Genomic DNA, 22,423 nt, shown 5'->3' with positions numbered 1-22,423 from the left:
GAAAACAACGTAAAAAAACAAAACCAAACACACACACACACACACACACACACACACAACCGTGTGCTTTAAAAACTGGTCCCAGTGGAGTCGGAAGCAGGGATAAAGGAGAACAGTATGCTGCTGAGAATATGAGAGCACCGGAGGCCCACTCAGTGATGGCACTCTTCTGGCTTTCGGAATAGTACGCAGTGGGCTAGGTAGCCTGTTTGCATTTATATTGTAAAACTCTTATTTTTCAGACGGCAGTCCAGATGGTCAGTGGTTAAATCTCTAACGTAACTGAAGAATTTGGAGATCAAATATCTCCTGAATCCCTACCCCTGCTGCTAGAAAGTGGAAATGCTGGTGTATGCCCACAAAGAAGAAAGCTGTGAAAAATACAGGGAACAAACCTTTATGAGCTTTCTATTAGATTATCTCTCTTAAACCTCAGAATATGTGTAAAAGAATATTGTTGCGCCATTTTACACAGATGAAGAAACTAGAGACTGCCTTCATAGTGTTCAGAGGAACCAGGTTTAAAAAAAATGATTTTGAGTTCCGGCTTTTCCATGATGATTTCGTATAAAGTCTGAGTCCATATTATCAGTGAATGGAGTCCTCAGAAACCTTGCTCCTCCTAGGATTCCAGCCAACCTCTATTAAGTCATGATTTAGTACAGATTTTAAAAGAAGAAGAAGAAGAACCAATAAGGCATAGGAATTTAGAAGAGAGTGAGTTTGAAGGGCTCAAAGTTTCATTGAAGAGATGGCTACTTCCTATTGAAAGGATCCTGTTTAGACAAGGACGAGGGCTTTGAGTGTAACAGAAAGTTCATTATCTAGAAGTGGGCAAAACGAAGTCAGTTAAAGTATCTTGGATATAAATGTTTGCTGGATGTTTTAAAAAGTAGAAACTGTGAAATATAGCCAGTTCTTAGATAATTTTAGACTACCAAGAACCGTTTTTAAAACGTGGTTCCTATTTCTTCACTCAAGGCCAAGAGATATTTTAGGATTAAAAACCAATCTCAATCTCTTATTTCCCCCACCTCTCCCTTACCTTCCTGCTGTAATTTGACAGTCTGTTTGATGCTTTACTGCCTCTGTATCTATCTTTTTGTTCATCAGTTTATAATGTTTTTTATTATCCACAAATGAGTGAGATCATGTGGTATTTTTCTTTCATTGACTGGCTTATTTCACTTAGCATAATGTTCTCTGCATGCATATAAGAATAACCAACGGATGCAAAACATTGGGGGGTGAGGGCATGTATGGGAGTGGGTTGGGGGGGCAAGGTAAGATATGTATACATATAATACCTTAATAAAAAAATAAAATCTTAAAATAAAATTTAAAAAAATCTCAAATCTTAAAACATTTATTAATCATTTAGACTTTATATTCAATCATCGTGGAAACGCTGGAACTCAAAATCATTTTTAAATCTGGTTCGTCTGAACAATATTAAGGCGGTCTCTAATTTAGTAAATAAATGCCTGTGAAAATTGCAGTGCGACCTCTATTAATATGATTTAGAACATGTTGTGTGTTCTCCTGAGATATGCCAGATTAATGAATTATCCAAGCCTTGGTGGAAAATGACCTGCTGAAAATGAAAGTAGAATCATATCTAAAAGCAGCTAATCTTAATCCCTCATTTTACAAATAAGGAAAATGAAACTAGGTTAAAAAGTACTATTTTAGATCACATCACATTCTTATAACTTGAGCATGATTAAAGGTTTTGTTTGGTTTATATTTCTTTCTCTAGTATTTCAAGTTATACTACATTCGTGTGTGTGTGGGGGGGGGGGGGGGGTGTTTCCATTTGTTTTTAGAATAGCATCTTTGGATGACTTGCCCAGATCTGGCATCCTGAGTTTGTGCCATTAAAAATGTCAAGTGCACTTGCCTTTTAATTGCATGCAGTGCCTGGATTTTAATATTCCAGATTTTTCCCTGAAGAAGAGAATTTCCTGATTCGTAGTTTATAAAAAAAAAAAATCACTGGCATTATTATGAAGTTTCTCCCCCCCCCCCCCCCACTAATAGTTCCAGATATCCACATTTATCAGTTCATAAGCATTTCACACTAAGGTTCAGATTTAGCTGTTTGTAGCCTACTTTGCTATAAACACTGGGTGTGGATATATGATCCAGCATCGTTTAACTTACTCCTTTTATTTCTCGGTAATCTTCAGCTCAGTCTATTTTACTTTTAAATTAGTTCATTACTACTTGAATGTCCCATATAATAACCAGTATATAGAAGATGTGAAGTTCCTTATTATTTAGTCTCTCCACTTTGGCATCAAAGCGGGCCAGCTCATTATTCCCCAGTCTTATGGCATTATATTATTTGTCTTATTTTTTACCTCCCCAGTTAATTTTAATTTTACTTTTTTTATTCTCTGCTCTCCTTTATTACTTGAGGTTAAGAAAACGTTTTAATCAATAATACAGCTCCATCGTCTCTGAACTCTCCTTAATGCTAGTACATAGACAGACAATCAAAGCATCGTGTTATGGCTATGATGCACTCCCTCGTCTCAGTAAAAAGCCATACCATCCACTTCCATGTTTTCTTCAGAGGGGTCTATACTCACGCTTGACTCTAAAGAGGGTACCATTGTAATTGGTCGTTTCCTTGTGCATCATCTCCTTTACAACACAAAATGGAAACTGCATGAAAGCAGAGATTTCTATGTCTTGTCCAGTAGTGATGCTTCAGAGCCTATAAATGTGCCAGGCACGTGCCTGGGACAACAAATAACATATTTATTAATGAAAGGAGGAAGCCCCCGCCTTCTTTGCGGATTTAAGGTGGAGTATGGAATTTATATTTTCCTTTTAAAAAGAATAGTTTATAACATCCTCTAAGAAGCTACCGGATTTTATCCACCTATCTATCCACCCACTTCTGCTTTTTTTCTAGAAAGGATTTGATGTGACTGAAAATTTACTTCTTTATGTTAGGTAGTGATCGGGATTGACACCATCTTCTCTCTCTCTCTCGTTCCCCCTTCTTCCCTCTCTTTCCCCCACTGCCCCCCCCCCATGTCTCTTTCTGAGTTGACAGTGATAAAAATATTCCCAGTCACATTTCTCTCAGGCAAAAGTGCCAGGTGGGAGTCAGGAAGCAGGGGCTATTTTTAATTGTGTTAATAACTAATACTGTGACATAAGACATTTACCTCCTCTGAGTTTCTTCTTTATCTAAAAATCACAGTTGAACTTTGATGTTGAATGATTTTAAGAAATGTTGTAAGATGTTCACAAACCAGATACAATTTAGGAACCCTAGTTGTGCTTCTTTTTAGTACTTGCCATATTCTATTAATCAGTATAGCTATTTAAATACTTATCTCTGAAGGAAGGGCATTTGTTCATCTTTCTCGTTTTTAGCCAATTACAGTCTTTTGTACCCCTGAAGGTATACAACAAATATGTGATAAGTGATGAAGAGTAACATGAATATCTCTAATTAGACATCAGACTTCTCTTTATTTGATGCTGTTTATTTGAACTCATTATCTGTGGTTTAGAAATCTAGATACGGAAAGAGAATTTTATCTGAATTTAATTACATGTATACTAATATTTACTGGGTCCTTATTATATATCAAATATTGTCCTAAGCACTCTATGTATTTTAACCCATTTAATCTTAACACCAATCTAGAAGGTAGGTGTCTTTATCATTTCTACTTACCAATAAGAAAACCGAGGAACATAATGGTTAAATAATGTAAGGTCACCTAGCTAGTAAGTGGCAAAGCTGGAACTCAAATCCCATGTCTATGGTTTTATTATAACAAAGTATTTAATGCCACATGATTAGAGTAATTCCCAGTAGTATATTTTCTACATGTGTTGACATTCTTTTCCCATTGTTGCTATTCTGTAGAACAAAATTTTTCTTAAAGCATAATTTTAGATTTTATAAATCAGTTAACTCTGGACTTCATATCTTTTGTTTCAAAAATGTTAAAGCTGTGAACAGTATGTTATAGTTAATATATGCTTTTATTTATGTAACATTGACAAATGATGAACATTTTTTATTTGTCACTTATCTGTTAGACTAAACTGTTGGCCCCTATGTAAATCATTGGACATAAATAGATGAATGAGATTATAGCTCTGCCTTCAATTAACTCCCAAAGTGGTGTATGTTGCAGACTTATGGAAAAATATTTACAACACAATTTTACATGTTGTTTATGGAAAAATAATTAACTGGTGCTTTAGAAGCGAGAGAGTATTTAAGGATGAGTTCTTGGGGAAAATATAAACATAAAATCCCATGATCTGACTTCTGCTTTTGGAAGCCTGACAGATTAGGAGCTCTGAGAAACTGCAGAACAATCCTGCCTGGGTAGGACATGCCTTTCGATACATTACTGTGCCCAAAGCACTTAGGGGAAGTCTCTTCCACCCTCCACCCCCAAAAGGTGTAGTTGACTGGAGCTGAGAAATGGAATAGGCAGAAGGAGGGATTGGCAGTTTCTGAAGGGAGATGCTGAAGATGCATCATCAGGCTAGTCATAAGGGGATCCTGTGTAGAGGTGGTACTCTTGAAGGTTGCAGAGGTAAGCTGGGTCCTATGGTACCTTGTGGTCACTGGCAGAAGCTGATGCAAGTTCTTTTTTAGATGAAAGTATGATCAATTTAGGCCTGCAGGGTTCCCACAGTCTAGCATAAAGCAATTAACTCTCAAAGGTCACCGAGCATTCATGCAAATAACTCCTTGAAGGACTGCAGGTATTTAGATTGTCAGGCAGAAAATATTCAGAGAAACAACGTGCAAATCATAAAGATTAAAAAGATGCTTTCAGTAGTAACTCAGCAAAGTATTATTTGCAAAGAATCATCAAATGGAACTTTTAGGAAGAAACAACAGAATTGTTCAAATTTTAAAAGTAACTCTTGGGATGGATTGCATAGCAGCTTTGACAGAAGTAAAGAGACAATTTCTCTCTGGACTTTAATCTGAAGAAGTTACCCACAGCAACATATAAAGGTGCACCAAGATGTGCAGGAAGGGGAGAGGCATGGGAACATGACTATCATATATTACAACATAGTACAGAGCTTAGTAACTAAAACCATTTTATATCAGCATAATACATACGTTGCCTCATGGAAATAATGGATAATCTGCAAACTGAATCCATTTATTTATGCAATTTGGATACAGGACAGAGTGGTTTTGAAGATCATGGATCAATTCAAATATTGTCCATAGATAATTGGATATTTATGTGGGAAGGGGGTGCTGTAATATCTTCCTGTTGTATATCAGATTCAGAAAGCAATTCAAGATGGATCCAGGATTACATATGAAATGCACAGTTTTAAAACTTTTAGAGAAAAAGAAAGCCATCGTTATTATGAATTCAAATAATTGATATATTTGACTTCATTAATGTGAAGATGTGCTAGTCATCAAAATACCTTAAATACCTGAAAGGAAAGCCACCCAGTAGAAAGCATTTACAGCACATATAACTGACAAAGGATTATTATTATCTTTATTTTTATTATCCTTATTGCTGTATAGAAATATATAGCAATATTGCCAAAACCGGTTTGGCTCAGTGGATAGAGCATCAGCCTGCGGACTGAAAGGTCCCAGGTTCAATCCGGTCAAGGGCATGTAACTTGGTTGCGGGCACATCCCCAGCAGGAGGTGTGCAAGAGGCAGCTGATCGATGTTTCTCTCTCATCGATGTTTCTGACTATCCCTCTTCCTTCCTCTCTGTAAAAAATCAATAAAATATATTTTTTAAAAAAAGAAATATATAGCAATATTGTTGTGTCTTAAATAAGTATCTCAAAAGATAATTTCAGTAATCAAAAGCATGTTAGGTATCATTTTCTACCACTAAATTAATAAAAATGTCTAAGTGTGATAATACAAAGTGCTAAGATGTAATTTAAGTGGAGTTCACATACATTACTGGTTGGTATGTAAATTGGTAGCAATTTGGCATTATCTTATAAAGTTGACTGTTTGCAATGATATGATAGTTGCTGTCAAATCTACTGGAAAGGACTCATGGAGCCACAGTTTGCCAAACCCTGAAATAGGCCAAGGAGCATTTGAGTATTTGGGGAATGGTTGAAGCTTGCAAATGATTAGGGTATAAAATACCCTAAATAAATTGTTGAAAAGGTTGATTAGAGCCTCGTTTGGAAAAGCCTTATATGTTATACCAGTGGTCGGCAAACTCATTAGTCAACAGAGCGGCAAACCACGGCTCGCGAGCCGCGGTTTGCCGACCACTGTGTTATACCATGAACTTTTGCCTTTTCTCTTGGATGGGAAGCAGTTAAAGGAGTCACTGGATCACATTTGCATTTTAGGAAACTCATTCTGGAGGCCTATCTGGGAAGCAGAATGTCTTAGTGAAAAAGCAAGTTGACTGGGTCTTGATCTAGGGCAGCAAGAAGGTGAAATGGAGAGTTAAAAACAGATTTCAGACATTGCTTAGCAGATAGACTCAACTGTGTTTAAGAAGCAGGAGAACACACTAAGGCTCTGTTTTGCCCAGTTGAATCAATCTAACTAAATGAAAAGCTTAATAAAAAGTTCATGTTAAATACTAGTAGAATATTTGCCTTTCATTAAGTTACTAGCTTTTTTAACCTTTAAGTACATCCCTGAAATGTGATAGTTATTTTATTGTCTTTGCTAAAAGTATTTTTCTCATTTCTTCAGGATTTTAAAATTTTTATCTTTATTGTGGAAAGTATTACAGATGTCCCCTTTTCCTCCCCATTGACTCACTTTGCCCCCCCACCTTCACAGCACTGTTGTCTATGTCCATGGGTTATGCATATCCTATATAATAAAAGGCTAATAAGCAAATAGACTGAATGGTGGAACAACTGGTCGCTATGATGCGCACTGACCACCAGGGGGTAGACGCTCAACGCAGGAGCTGCCCTCTGGTGGTCAGTGCACTCCCACAGCGGGAACGCTGCTCAGCCAGAAGCCAGGCTGATGGCTGGCGAGCGCAATGGCCGTGGCAGGAGCCTCTTCCGCCGTAGCAGCACTAAGGATCTCCCAAAACTTCCCAGACTGCAAGAGGGCGCAGGCCGGGCTGAGGGACCACCCCCCCCCACCACCGAGTGCATGAATTTCATGCACCAGTCCTCTAGTAAGCATATAAGTTCTTTGGTTAACCTCTACCCCCTCCAGCCCCTACCTTTCTTTTGAGATTTGTTAGTCGGTATTTTATGTAAGTTTTGAACTGTGAAAGATAGAAACATCAATCATGAGAGAGCATCATAGATTGGCTGCCCTCTGCACACCCCTACCGGGGAGATCGAGCCCACCACCCAGGCGCATGCCCTCAGGGAATCCAACCATGAGCTCCAGGTTCATAGGAGCTAAACCCAGTTCAGCAGGGCTGAACTGTGGTTTTAAAACCAAAACAAATGGAAAGAATCTGAGACTACAAAAAAGGTGCCTTAAACAGTATGAAATTAATTTTAAGTATTGTAATATTAATCTTTAAGTTGTTCAAAATATGTATACACTTCTGCACTATTGTTTTCTGCATCATAAACTTGTAGGTAATATTTATATCTTTATTAAAAAAGAGTAAACTAAGTTCTAGTTACTGTTTAAACAATATATGTGACATGTAACTGTTTTCATTTTCACCAACATAAAACTCTAATAGAACCTGTTTTTTATTGTCAGCAATATAAGACTAGACAAGTTTCATAAGATAGTATGACAGGATAAAGCAAAATGACTTCAAAGGACCACTGAGCTAAATAATACATGCTTCAAGATGCCCGTGGGCTAGATGTCCAGTGTGACAGACTATTTAATTAATAACGTGTACTTTACAAAACTCATTATTATATATTTATAGAAGAGACTACTAAGAATTATTTTAAACCGTTCTCAGTAATGTCACTGCCCCTGTTCATAATTTTTATTTTTTAGATGATAGCTAACACCTCCGCCAGGTACAGCAGCATCTACTACTACTTCTCTTACCCGTGTTTTGCAGTTTATAAAAACGTTTCCCATCATTATGTCACTTACCATTCCTAAAAGGTACATAATATAGGCACTGCTATTATATTTATTTTACAGGTGAAATATTAACTAAGCAGTGGAAACTTGCTCATTGTCACACAATGAAAAAGAGAAGGAATTAAAAATTAAAATAGTGTCTTGCTGATATTGAACCTCCTATACTTTCCATGATGCTGGAATTTCACTGCACTTTGGTTTGAGGGTATATGCTGGCAGATGGTGGAAGCAGTTAGCCTTAGGAAAGAATGGCTATCACAGGGGCTTGAAAATTCTAGAGACAGTTCAGAAATGTATGTCACGTTCATCTTAGGCCAACATCCAAAATAAGCTGTGTGTCTCACTTTCTATATGGCAGTACAATCTACCATAGGCAGCCTTATGTCATTCTTTCATTTATTTAAGCAATACTTTTCGCACTGTTTCTCCTTTCCAGGTCTACTGGAAATACAATGGCAAGCAAACCAAATATGGTCCCTGTTTTTCTGGGCTTTATCGGAACAGCAGGGGGAAGCCATTGGAGGGCTCTAATCAGTGGAGTGACATGATATGGTTGAAACCTTAGAAATTGAGTTTTGATGTTTAACAGGCAGAGAGAGCAGTCAGGGAGATAAGACAGGTAGGCGGCTGCTGTATAATCTGGGTGCGATATTGAGTTAAGGTAGTAGCAGTGGAGGTGGAAAAAGTAGAGACAAGAGATATTTAGGAAGTAGTAGTACTTTGTTACTAATTGTGTGAGAAAGAAACGTGACCGCATATCTCTATGTGCCCAAGACAATTCCAGTGTTTGCTTTTTGTCCTCTCATAAATATTGAGTTTCCCCTTTCACTTTCAAGAGCATCCCAATTTGGATGATACATGTTAATTCTGGAGATAAGGAGAAAGAGGAGAATTCAAGAATGATTCCCAGATTTCTGGCTTGTACAACAGGAATACTTGTGCCATTCTGTGGATAGTTGTGCCATTAATCGAAAGGGGATACTCTAGAGGAGGAACTGGTGTGAGGGTAAGATTATGAGTTCAGATTTGGAAATGGTGTATTTAAGGTGACTGTCTTATATTGGAGTGAAGACATATCACAAGAGTGAGGTGAATTCATGGGTTGAGAGTTGAGTTTAGAGCCCTGGTCATTGATTAGAGATATATTGATTTAAGAGGGATCAGCATGGAAAGCAACTGAAGTGATTAAAGTGGATGAAATCACCAAACCAGAAAGAATGGAAAACAGTGTCAAGAGGTCCAGGTCCCTAAGGAACTCAAGGCAGCACCTATTTTCAATGAGGGGCTCACTTAAGAGATCTGGAAGGAGAGGCCAGAGTCATAAGAAAACTGGGAGATGGCCAAATAATGGGAGCCCCAGGAAAGGAGTATTGCAAGAAGGAAGGAGTGGATCGCAATGTCAAATGTGATCAAGAAGTTGCATAAAACGAGATGAGAAAAGTGCACATTGAACTCAGTAACTAGTAAGTTATTAGACACATTGGTGATGGTGGGTTGGTAGCGTTGGGGGACATAATCCCAATTATAGGATCTTAAGTAATGATTGGTGAGTGTTAACAGTTTTTCAGAATTAATTATAAGTGGGAAGGAAAGAGCATTAGTGAGACACCTGGAGGATTTGCAGAATTGACAGGATGATGGTGTCTCTAAAGCTGCTGTGAGAACACCTAATATATTGTCTCTGATATCCATCATAAAAGTGGAAAATGTTCTTGTATGATTGCAGCTGTTAAATAATTTTACTTCTTAAGTACATTTTGAGATGTTTGTGTAGTTTTTGTTACCTAAATGTTTTAGGTAAATTATTTTTAGGTAGAAGAAGAACACAATTTATAAAGTTGCTTTCACTACTTTTAGCCCCCCTCCAAAAAAGCATCTCATAAATTTACTCAATAAAAAACAAAATATTGCCTTAGTTTGTGTGTTTTCCCCCTCACTGTCCAAAGAATTATGCTGCTCTTGGCTTCAGAACACGGGACTCTGAATATTCTTTGACAGATGAAAAGGTAAAGATTTATGGCAAAGGAAAGCATTTCTGAAAAAGGTGCTCCACATTGCCTTTGTGTATGTGTATAAATTATAAACAGGGCTCAAGGGTGCAGTCACTATAATAGCTTTTTGCTCTTTTTTTTTTAAGAAAACAGAAAATGCTTACTTAGGGGCTACTGCTTGTGTTTCTATTAATGAATCTTCTAAGCTTGAATGATTTTAAATAGGATATTTATACTCCTTGGTTCTATTAGGCCAAGAACTTAGGAAAATATGTGTGATTAAAGTGTCTAAAGTAATAAATTTATGCAGACATTAATTAAAATACTCTTAATAGTCGTAGCAGTAGTAATAATATATTTCATAGCTAAAGACTTTGAGGAGGATTCACAAGGGAAAACAGACATTAAATCATGTGTTTGTAAAAAGTTTCATTAGCCTTCATATTCAAGTTTAATACTGATATTAAAGCATCGATGAGCAACTCTTTGCACAAGAATTGTGATCATGACACACAAGCACCCTTACCCAACCCAAATGAATGAACTTGGTGTGTTATTTTTTTTTATTTCTTAACCATTTGATAAGTATTAATTGAAATCCAGTGTTTAACCAAGACATATGGATTATGACTTTATTTTTTATTTTATTTTTTGTTAATCCTCACCTGAGGATATTTTTCCACTAATTTTTAGAGAGTGGAAGGGAGGGAGAGAGGCAGAAAAAGAAACATCAGTGTGAGAGAGACACATCGATTGGTTGCCTCCTGCACATGCCTTAACCAGGACCAGGGATCAAACCTGCGACCGAGGTATGTGCCCTTGACTGGAATTGAACCCAGCATCCTTCAGTGATGCTGTGTCCACTGAACCAAACCAACGAGGGCCAGACTATGACTCTAAAGTAATAACACTATTTTGCATAATAGATTATGAAAGTCTTATGCCCTGAATACAATGTCAAGGTTATCAGTATCATTTTACTTTTAGATTTGGTATTTCATTCCTAGAAGTATTTTTAGATTAATTCATTAGCAAATCTATATTATTTAATAAGACTTTAAAAAATATTTTTCATCCTTTGAATTTAAAAGTGTTTACCCATCATTACCTTCATGTCAGTTTGGTTACTTAATCTCTAAACCAAGCTAATATTAAGCTTGGCTGTTCATACTTCATGATGATAGCTTATGTTTGCACCTGTGAGTATTATGAAGGTTGTTTGCTTATGGTGAGGTTTACTAGTTCTGAAGATTCCTATGAAAACATGCTACTTACATAATAATATCTTTAGAAATGTATCCCATTGCACCATGTGTTTTATTGAACTATGATGGCCTATTAAAAATGTATTTACCTCATTGAACAAGAACTGATCTTTTAAAGAGTATCAGAAACATTTAATTCTGTGAGTATGCCAAGAAATTACCAAGGGATTATTATCATTACTCTCTGAAAGCCACATTTAACGTAGGACCTGATGAGAATAAGCTTTAGTTACTGAATAATGAGGATTTGTTGCCTACACTGAAGTTTTTTTTAGAAATTTCTATATCAAATATTCAGTCTCCTTTCTATTTGAAGTGGTAACTGTATCGAACCAATCCATTTTGAGAATTACCAGCAATATTTTTTTAGCTTCATATGCAACTTTAAAATATATTTCCTCTCTTCATTATGTGTGTGTATTTTCATTCATTTTTATTGACTTTATTGGGGTGACATTGGTTAATAAAATTATATATGTTTCAGGTGTACAGTTCTATAATACATAATCTCTGTATTTCTAAAGTTGCTCTTGGGAAAAGAGATCTCCAATATATTGAATACATATGTGATGAATTGAACTGTAATGTGTAGCTTGAAATGTGGTAAACACCGAACTACCTTCTTTCCTAATTAATGAGACTGGAAATTCCCTGAAGCCCTCAGGTGTGCAAAGTGTGAAGTTGGAAACTTGCTGACTGAAGGAAACAAGTTGAAGACTGGCTTTTCCTATTTGAGAATAATAGTTATCAAATACTGGTCCCTGTGATGCTTTATCCGATCCAGTTGAAATAAGATAAATTAAGACAGTGATACTGAATTGTTTTTGGAAAGTTGACCATTCTCTCTAAACTTTTATTTTTCAAACTGTGTTTCATTTTAAATTACCATTTTATGAAATTTAAACTACCATTCTGAAATGTTGAAATATAAGTATTATATGCACTAGTTCTTTTTTCCTACCTGAAAAAATAAAATAGTTAGCAGACTTGTGTCAGTCCCCTTCTGAGTGAAACTGGCTGGTTAGGAAACTGGAGCAGATGTTTAGATGTGCTGAACTTGGGGTAAAAGAGGAGGGGGACCGGTAAATAGGCCAGGACAAAGGCGCTAAAGAAGAAAGGAGAGCCTATAGCTGTTTTGGCTCAGTGGATGGAGGGAGCATGGGCCTGTGGACTGTAAGGGCCTGGGTTCGATTCCAGTCCAGAGCACATGCCTGGGTTGAGGGCTCGATCCCCAGTGGGGGGCATGCAGAAGGCAGCTGATCAATGATTCTCTCTCAACATTGATGTTTCTATCTCTCCCTCTCCCTTCCTCTCTGAAATCAATAGAAATATATTTAAAAAAAAAAAGAAGAAAGGACAGTGTTCTAGAAAAAGTAGATTATTTAAAAAGGGGAATTGGAAAATTATTCATTGGAAAGCAGTGAGGTTAGATTTATTTGTGTGTTTGTTCATTTAGCCATTATCCTTGACACTGTGATGAGGGCTCTAAGGCAGTTTCCCCAATGTGCCGAACTCTAAGAACCCCCTGCGCTCTTGTCACACACATTGTTATCAGCAGAGTCGTGGAGGGAAACACTGAAGACTGCTGGTTTGGATGATAGATGTTAGGTTTTTCTCTCTTCTTGAGCAATTGGTCATCTATCGTCATCTCTCTAAGCCTCAATTTTTATACGTAAAATGTACATAAAAATAGGTAAATAAGGTAAAAGGAAAATGTCTTCAGAGGTTTACTGGAGCTTGTAAATTAATTAAAGATTATAATTTTAATATGTGTGTATATAGGGGATGGTGGTGGCTTCCAGAAAGAAAGGAAGTGAAGTTCTACAAAAAAAATTTTTTTTTAAGATTTATCTTTTCAGATTTCCGTTTTCCAAGTTTATTATCTGGGTTTTATTTGTTAGGAGAATGTGAAATATTTCTTGATGTACCTGTTTTACTTTTCTTATTCTTTTTGTGCCCCAAACCAACTATCCGTTTCAGATTTTATACAGCACATTATAAACTCACACCTTCAGCCGGTGGACTAGGCACTTATTTAATTTAACCACTTGTGCCCCAGACAAGTGCCACCGACTTTACCTTAAAGGGCCAAGCACAGCACCCTGCACTTGAGTGTAGAGGGTTTGCTAAATAAATCTTTTAAATCTGACCCTGTCTCACTTTTAAGGACATTTGGAGAAAAATCGTTCACCATTCCCTTTGATAATTATGTCTAGATTTTTGTTTTATTTTTTGTGTTAACCCCTATTCAGAAAGCTCTCCCCTTAGCTTGACCCTAAATCTCTCAGGCTGTATAGTTTAGCACCCTTCTGTATTTATATTTTCAGGTTATTTTCACTCAAGTAAATGAAACAAGTCACCTTTTTGTAAGAGTTGTGCAATTTCCTTTCTGTGATAATTAGCTTTTTTTAGTAACTTATTTTTTTGGTTCATTTAGCAGCAGCAACAGAAGAACCAGAAGTGATTCCAGACCCAGCAAAGCAGACAGACAGAGTGGTGAAAATAGCAGGAATTAGTGCTGGAATTTTGGTGTTCATCCTCCTCCTCCTAGTTGTCGTATTGATTGTAAAAAAGAGGTAAGTCCTCCTTTTATTCTGTTCCACTCACTTATTTATGTCACTAGATTTCCAATGTTTGTTTGTTTCCTTGACCTTTTCAAATTAGAGAATTGAATTTAGAAGAATTGCATTTTAACCATGTCAGCATGAGTCTATTTCTCATGCTTCTAAAATAAATTTATATTGGTTCTTTGCAGTTTAATTTCAGATATAAATACCTACTTTTTGTCACATTAACATTGATATTAATGTATGAATTAAAATTTCTCAAATGCAAAGATACTTGAGATGTTAATTTATCTTGTACTTCTAGTGTTACTTATTAAGAATGATGAAATAAGGATTTCATATCATAATGCTTGGGTTATGGTCTATGAATTATTTTGTACTCTATTTTTCTACATATTGGCTATAAATAAGGTATGAGAAGAATATAAACATTATTTGTGAAGTTGTGTATTAAATATTCACTGACTATTTGAGCACTTTAATATGAAAAGTCAAGTTTTTAAAAATTGATCATTAGTCTTTTATATTGTATCAACTAATATCTTCTGGAATTATATGAAGATATTAGGACCCACTAGAATTTAAAATGAACTCTAGTCTGTAGATTAAAGTCTACTCCTGCTGAAAAACATTTCAAAGTATACAGTTTTTATAACTTGAACTTTTTTTCATTTTATTATATGTCATTTGTCAGGCATTGTCTCAGAAACTAATACAAATCCCCAATTCTTCCAGTCATATGTTTTAGATAATTCTACAATTGGGAAGGACTTTAAAAACATCTTAACATGCAGAATATAGCCCTAAAATAGTGTTGTATATAAAAGTGTTTGTAATTTATAAATTACATTAAATAATATAATAAATGATGTTGATAACATAAGTCATATAATATTCTATGATGATTAGTATTTTGTACTCAAAATAGATCATTACCAGTATAGATGTGATTCATACTACATGTTTAATAATTCCATCAGAGTTTATTTTAATGTATTGCCTCTTTACAATTATTCCCTGGAGATATATATGTTGGAGAAGACACATCTGCATTAGAAACATTAGGTATGCATTATAGTGTTTTGTGTTAAATTAGCTACATACGTGCTTTCCCCAATAGTGCTTTCTCTTTTTGCTGTTGTCTACCTATGTGGTTGGAAAATACATCATATTTGAGTCAGAAAGATTTAAGTATTTTAGTAATACAAATTTCCCAGTTAAGATCAATACAATTTTTTAATATAACCTCCAGATCATATGTCTCTAGGGTAAATTTATACTTGGAGGGTTAACTACACTAAACAGTTTAGAGAGTTAATTCAACTTTGTTCCTCAATTAAAATTATTCCAGTCACTTCAGATTGGACATGGGAGCAAGAAAATAACTTCTGATTATGTCCTCACTTAGTTAAAATTGGGTGAAATTATCAGTTTTATTTGTTATTAGGGTCTTTCTTATTCACAGCCTTCTATTTTAGAAATAACAAAAACATTTGAAACATAAATCTTATAAAGTATGCCAAAACAATCTCGAAGCATGATTGGGGGTGGGGGGTATATATGCTCTGACAACTCTCTAAAATTGCATAATGTAGCAAATTCTTTGCTGGTTCATATTTTAAATGGTTAGATAAATGGGCCTCAAGCAAAATGTTTAATGTTGGAGTTTTCACAGTTGTACTTTAATTGATTGCTTTTTGGTAGAGAATATGCTAGAGCTTTTATTTTTCTTCCTCATCACCTCCATGATTAGTAAAGTTTATAATTTTATACACAGAGTTACATATTTAAATATGTTACCTTCCAATATATAACATTATAACAAATTACTTGAATCTCTTACTTATCCAAGCAACTTTGTAATGACTTTTACTCATATTTTGTGTCACATGTATCCTGTATGATTTAATCAAAACTATGTTTATTATACCTATACAAAATCCTAGATATTATAACAATATTGCATAGTATCAAATTTAGGGAAACAATTTTAGTATATATCATAGGTACCCATATAATACACAAATTTATAATAAAAATAATGAAAAGGCAAATTATTTTAGCCTTTAATGATCTTTATTTTTATGAGAAATTATTAGGTTTCTCAAGATTTTATCCCTCACTGGGAATAACATATATAGGTATACTTCTCATGTTGAAAACGTTCTGTGTATTTTTGGTTGTGTGAAGAAATGATTTGGAATTCAATTTAGTGAAATTCTGCAGCTAAGGGTAAACATAAAGTAAGTTTTTAGGCTAAGAAAAGGGATATTGCATCTTTCAAAACGCAATGCCATTTTTTAATTTAATTGCTATTGAATTATTTCCAAATGTATGCCATTATTTCATTGGTTATGTATTATATTTAAATGCACAGCATGGATGCTTTAATAATTCCAAACATAAATGTGAAATTATGTTTCAATACAGTAAATGTTTGTGTATGATATCATCTTCACATACATCTACTGTAGACATATTTTTGTGTATATTATAATGTTTGGTGCATATGTATATTCACTTAATATATGTATGTACCTGTGTACCACTAAGATATAATGACTTATTTATAAAAATTTAGTTATCATTCTGCATATATCCTATATTAACCTAATAGATCTTTATATTTTGTATCTAAAGAATAATCATCAATTCAGTGTACAAGTTCTATAAACAGCTGTTCCATCTTTCATGACATTTAGATGGTAATGAAGGATGTGCTTAACTGCATGTTGAAGATACACAATCCATTTAATTTTTCAGTTTTTTGGCTATAAAAGAAATGTCAGCATGTTATTTTTTTCCCAAATTATGTATTTTAAATTTTATTTTTCTATTGCATATCTGTCTAATTGCATGGCGAAATATATCTAACCAATGCATGAGCAAATTGAAATGCAAACCAAAAAAAAACATTAATTTTATTTTATTTCATTTTATTTTTAACGCACATTTTTCGGCTTTATTGAATGTGACGGAGTCACGCTTTTCATTCACCATTGCTTCTCTTTTTCCACTGTCTGTGATTTGCTTGCCAGGAGGAGCTACTATTCTTACTCCTACTACCTGTAAGTAGAAAATGGGTGATATACAACTTTACGTGTGTTAAAGATGCAGTATCCCTTTTTGAAAACAAAAACAACAAAAAAAACAGGATTGTTTGCAATTTTGGTGACATTTCAAAAAATGTTTTTCTGGACTCTAAAACTATAAAGTCTACCTATTAACTTATTTTGTTAATCTTTTTAAAAAGGGATATTGTATTTCTGTATGTTCAGCTACATTTAATTTAAATTTTCAGTTTACCATAAGTAGCTTTAGTCTACAGCCTAAAACATCATTTATTTACTTAAGTCAAATCTGTACCTTATCAATATGAGCCATCACTCATCTGGCAGCAATAGTGGTTGTAACTCACTAATCCCTATCTTTATGTAACACTGTTCTACTTGACAAAATGACCCCAAGTGGTGGGTTCATAGCACAATCAAAAGTGGCTTCCCAGGATGCAAATCACATCAGGATGGATAGTGAAAACATCTGCCTCCACATTTCTAGGAATCCATGATGGGTTATAACTTCCAAATGAACACCTTTGGTCTGGCCGTCTAGGCTGTCAGTATAGTCTTGCGAAAACAAATGGGTAAATGCATAATGCTGTAGTGACAGATAAATAGAAAACAATTCAGAGAAAAAACATTATTGTTTATTTTTAAAATAAGTAGGATTATTATTTTAAAAAAACAAGACCAAGGTGGGGAAAAGCCCCTTCCACCTACACAAAACATACGTACGTGTCACAAATCTCCTTTTCTCTTCCAAAGTCTTAGGTCACCCTATAATGAGGTATAGAATGATAGTTCGGATAAGGATGGAGAGTATTACCCACTCTATTTTTCTAGTCATTCTCAGTTTACTACCTTAGATGCCAGGATATACAGCCAATCGAAAGGAATGATACAACCAAGTGTGCATGGACCTTGCTTGATCACTATTTGGTCCACCACTTTTAGGCTTAAGGACTGTGATTCGCATGTTTGAGGGCATGTATCCCCCACTATTTACTTCATTAGGTAAATTTAATCTAGCTTAACAACAAAACTTGTTGAGTCTCAATGACTATAACAGAATTTCGCCAACCTTTTAAAATATTATAAATGTTTGGCTTCTTAAAATCTGCTACAAAAGCAGATGTAAACTAACAATGCTCCTAGCTTATTCTGATGGGTCATAATATCCTTGTTAAATTATGTTGGATGAAGCCAAAGGTAATTAACTGTGCCATTTCATACAATGATGGAGCACTTTCCCTCTTTATAGCCCACCCATATATCCACCTGAGGAAATTTATGCTGTTGGATGCTTTGATGATGAAAGTCGTTTGCACATCTGTCAAACTCAAGTAGTTGCAGAATGGTTTAACTGCCCTAAAGTGCACATTTTATATACTTGTTGCTCAGAGGAGACGAAGCATCAAGCATACAGAAATCAATAAGTATTTAATTATGAGAATGCCAATAAGCTTCCCCTTAACTATCTATATATTGATAGTGTTAGAATGGGATTGTCTTTTTAGTGGATGGATAATATCCCAGGATTCTACAATTGGTAGTAGATTATGATACTGATATTGTAATATTTGTAGCTATTGGCATTATTAATCATAATTAGAAAGAATGTCACAGAGATAAGCTTTTAAAAGCTGCTCAAACATAACTAGTGAAGCTAATCTTTAAATTTTTAAAGATTTTTAAAGATAAAAGTAGAAATAAATTGATTGGAATTTAAAAGTTAACCAGATGCAATCTTTGAGCTAACATTCATGACATCATCATAGGAACGCTCAGTTCTTGATCAAAACACTTAACTCTGATGTTTATATTTGTTTGTAATTACCTGAATTAAAGACTACCTCACAGAGCTGTTGTGAGAATTAAGGTATTAGAATCAAATTGATAATGCTTATTGGCAGATACTAACAAAGGTTATAGTGCAATTTGACAACTAACAAAGGTTTGTGACTCTGAAAAGTAAAGATCCTTCATAGCTATGAAAACTTTTACCTGCCATGAATTTGACAAATTCATTGCTTCATATTTTCTCTTAATCATGAAACATATAAATTATATATTTTAAAGTAAAGCCTCAAAGTCCAAACATGCCTTTTCTATTTGCTTTGAACTGCCCATCCTCAAAATTTTAACTTTTTAATCCATAGTCTACATTGTGTTATATTTGTCCAATTTAATCTCTTAAATTTTTGGAGGAACAAATTTAGTATTTCTTCTTGCCCGGCAAAGACTGGAAGTTATTTTTTAAACTATCTTTTTTTTGCTGTTTCAAACGTTTTAAATGGCAAAACATTTGTGCTGCATTCCCATTGTAACAATTAATGTTTCGCTCCTAGAGTAAGAAGATGCTGTACATTATAGTACACTTGTAATATATCATTTAATGATGTCAGCAACTGGAGATAGTTAAGAGGATAGGCCTTGAAACCAGGTCATTTTTCACTGCTTATTAGATAAACAACCTTGGGCAAGTTATTTAACTTGCCTGAGCCTCAATAAACTCATCTTTACAGTTAGAACTCTCATTCCTTTTTCAGTAGGTTGATCTGAGAATTAACTGAATTAGCAAATGAAACGTGTGAAGCATATCACAGGCCTATTCATTCATTCAACAAGTATTTTATTTGAGTGCCTGCTATGTGCCAGACATTGCTCTAAGTGCTAGGAATATACAGATGGTTCTTCCCTGTGTGGAACACACAGTGGGGAAAAGAATTAATAGGACAATTGCAACTTGCAATGATATGTGATGAGTGTTATTAGAGGTAGAAAACATGGTGCTAGAAACTCACCTGGCAGGAAAACCTAACCTGAAACAGGTTGCTGGAATTAGTCAGAGAAGCCTGCCTGTTGAGGTGAGACACAATGCAAGTTAACCAGAAATGAGAGGTACAAGAACCTTGTAGGTCAACGAACAAATATCCTACATCACATCCAAGAGGTAAGTTTGGAAAGTGAAGTCTGTAGACCAAAATATGATCTGCTAATGTTTAAGTTGCTTCATACACTATTTCAAACAATAGAAGCACTTGAAAAAATCAGGAAATTTAATGTGAATATTCAGATTCATTATTTCTCCTTAAATGTAATTTAAAAATTAGGAGCTTAACACTGGGATCAGATGCCAATAGTCACCTAGATAAGTTGCCCCTAACCTGCTCTCCAGACCTCCACCATCCCCACACTTCAGGACGTGTCTTCCCACTGCAGCAGCACTCATTCCTGTCTGAAACCTGTAAGGTTATTATGGGGATTTTACTGCCTCGCCTAGAAAAAAGGAGATAATGACTTTTCAATGAATAGAGCAAATATTGCTAATAATGGTGGTGGTGTGGTGATGGTGGTGGTGGTAGTGCTTGTGATGGTGTAGTTAGTGGTAGTAATGCTGTTGTTGGTGGTGCTAATTCTTATTATATTTTCGTCATTGTTTTCTTACTACTAGTACTGTCATTATCATTATTATTATTCTTTAAAAAAGTGCTACTTCAATCCCTAAAGCTTAGTTTCCGACTGTCTTATTTAGGTATCAGATCTGTTGTGTTCATATGTTGGGTATGTTGGGTAAAAACTCCCTGAGGTTAAGTATTATAATTCTCGGTGCGGGGAGAATTCTATTCAGGAGTAGCTCTTGAATTGCTAGGTTGAATTTTGAAAGGAAACGCTTTGGGGTATAAATACAACTATTACATGAGCATTTAAATAAAGTGTTTGTAGCGTATTTTCTCTAGTAAAGATACTAATGAGAATCAGAAGAATATATCCTAGCTAATAATCTAACTGAGAAATGGTATTCTTAAAACAACTAAAGAATATTTCAGAGGCGACATAAACTGCTGCCATAAATTTAGAAACATAATCTGGCTACTACAGGCTTTTAGAGTGCCTTTATTTATATCATCTAAATCGCCTTGTTAATGTGATGTAAACGTTTTATATATCCTTAATGTTTTTATTACATGTTTCATGTGTAACACTCACGAAGAATCATAAGGTATTTTATATCTTTGATATTAAGATAAAGAGTTCAGTATTTGAGTAGCTGAAAAGTCTAACTCTTCTATTTTCCAAGTCATTTGTCCCACTGACTTTATAAGGCATTTCTATAGTGGATACTCTGCCATGTGATTCTAAAATAAGCTTTTAGGATTTGACCATGTCTATAATTCAATATTATAATCATTTGTGTAATGCATCTACTTTTTCATATAGTATATATAACTTTTTCATATTTTCCTGTGTATTTGCATTATATTTAGCTGTGGTTGATTTTACAAGTCTCCAGATTAGTTTTGGGTTAATGTTATAAATAAATTGGTAAATATGTTAATGCTACACATGTTGCATTTTGCTGAATAATAAAACAGAGAATGAAGATTGGGGTTGCTTTGTTTATTTTAATTGGATGAGTATAACAAAATAAACTTTAAAAAGTAGTCATATTATTCCTCTGAAGAACTTCTAAAAGTTGACAAAAGAATTAATCACCCAAGAGGAAAACCAAAATTTAGCTTTAGCTTAAATTTTTCTTGAATAGCTCTAATAAGGAAGTATTCACATATGGTTGTTTTAAAGTGTAGCTATATTTTATAATACTTTATTTTAATGATAAAATATAAGAAATAAGAGGTTTGGGTTTACAGCTTGAATGTTGAAACACCCAAATGACAAATAAACTAGTTTCATAGCAACCAAAATATATTGTTTGAGTGTGGAACTTAATTCCCGAAATTATGATCTAAGTTATTTGTAAACCACATCTATATCCTTATCCTTGGGCTTCCCTGAACTACATACTGCGGGTATCCACTGTCCTTCAAGCTTCACATTAAGGCTTCCCTTTTGTATTTGCCTTGGCAGCAAGCTCGCTAAAAAGCGCAAGGACGCAATGGGGAACACTCGGCAGGAGATGACTCACATGGTGAACGCTATGGACCGGAGCTATGCCGATCAGAGCACTCTGCATGCCGAAGATCCTCTTTCCATCACCTTCATGGACCAGCATAATTTTAGTCCAAGATGTAAGTTCTTTAAATTTTTCATAAATGATTTTTAAAGCTGTTTTTAGTGCACTCTTGCAGTCAACATTAAAATTTTCATAAATGATTTTTAAAGCTGTTTAGTGCACTCTACAGTCAACACATTGTCTTTTGAATAGTGAGAGAAAATAAGGAAAAGAAATAGGAGAAACCGCTAGAAAGAGAAAAAAGCGATAGAGAATATTATGAAATTCATAAGAACTTCTTTTCAGTCTTGATAGTAGATTCACTTTAATGTCAAACTGCATGAATTTTATTACTATATCATTATAAGATATATTCATATATACTCACTCAGACCAAATCATATGTCATTGCTTTAATATACTTGATTGCCTACATAAAATGAGTTTATATCAGATATATTAGTTATTTTTCCATTTGAGTCTTCCTTTGTGCAAGATAAAATTCTTTGTGAGATAAGAAACATCATATTCTTTCTGAGG

At 34.7% G+C, this 22,423-nt stretch overlaps 1 protein-coding gene across 16 annotated transcripts in view; it reads left to right on the top strand.

The window, feature by feature from the left end:
- The window catches only part of PTPRK (protein tyrosine phosphatase receptor type K), a 495,891-nt gene that overhangs the window by 437,786 nt on the left and 35,682 nt on the right, over positions 1 to 22,423 (top strand). For 6 of the 16 annotated variants that reach the window (XM_080664724.1, XM_080664722.1, XM_080664719.1 and 3 more), the window contains 4 exons: positions 13,741 to 13,879; positions 14,894 to 14,935; positions 16,909 to 16,938; positions 21,799 to 21,959. In XM_080664724.1, coding sequence (XP_080520850.1) covers positions 13,741 to 13,879; positions 14,894 to 14,935; positions 16,909 to 16,938; positions 21,799 to 21,959 — 372 coding nt within the window. The remainder of the gene's footprint in view (positions 1 to 13,740; positions 13,880 to 14,893; positions 14,936 to 16,908; positions 16,939 to 21,798; positions 21,960 to 22,423) is intronic. The other 10 variants (XM_080664714.1, XM_080664713.1, XM_080664712.1 and 7 more) reach the window with 4 other exon arrangements.

This window comes from Plecotus auritus (assembly GCF_963455305.1).
Source record: "Plecotus auritus genome assembly, chromosome: 4".
Lineage (NCBI taxonomy): Eukaryota > Metazoa > Chordata > Mammalia > Chiroptera > Vespertilionidae > Plecotus > Plecotus auritus.
Note: the sequence above shows the minus strand (reverse complement) of the source record. Positions and strands in the feature narration are given on the sequence as shown.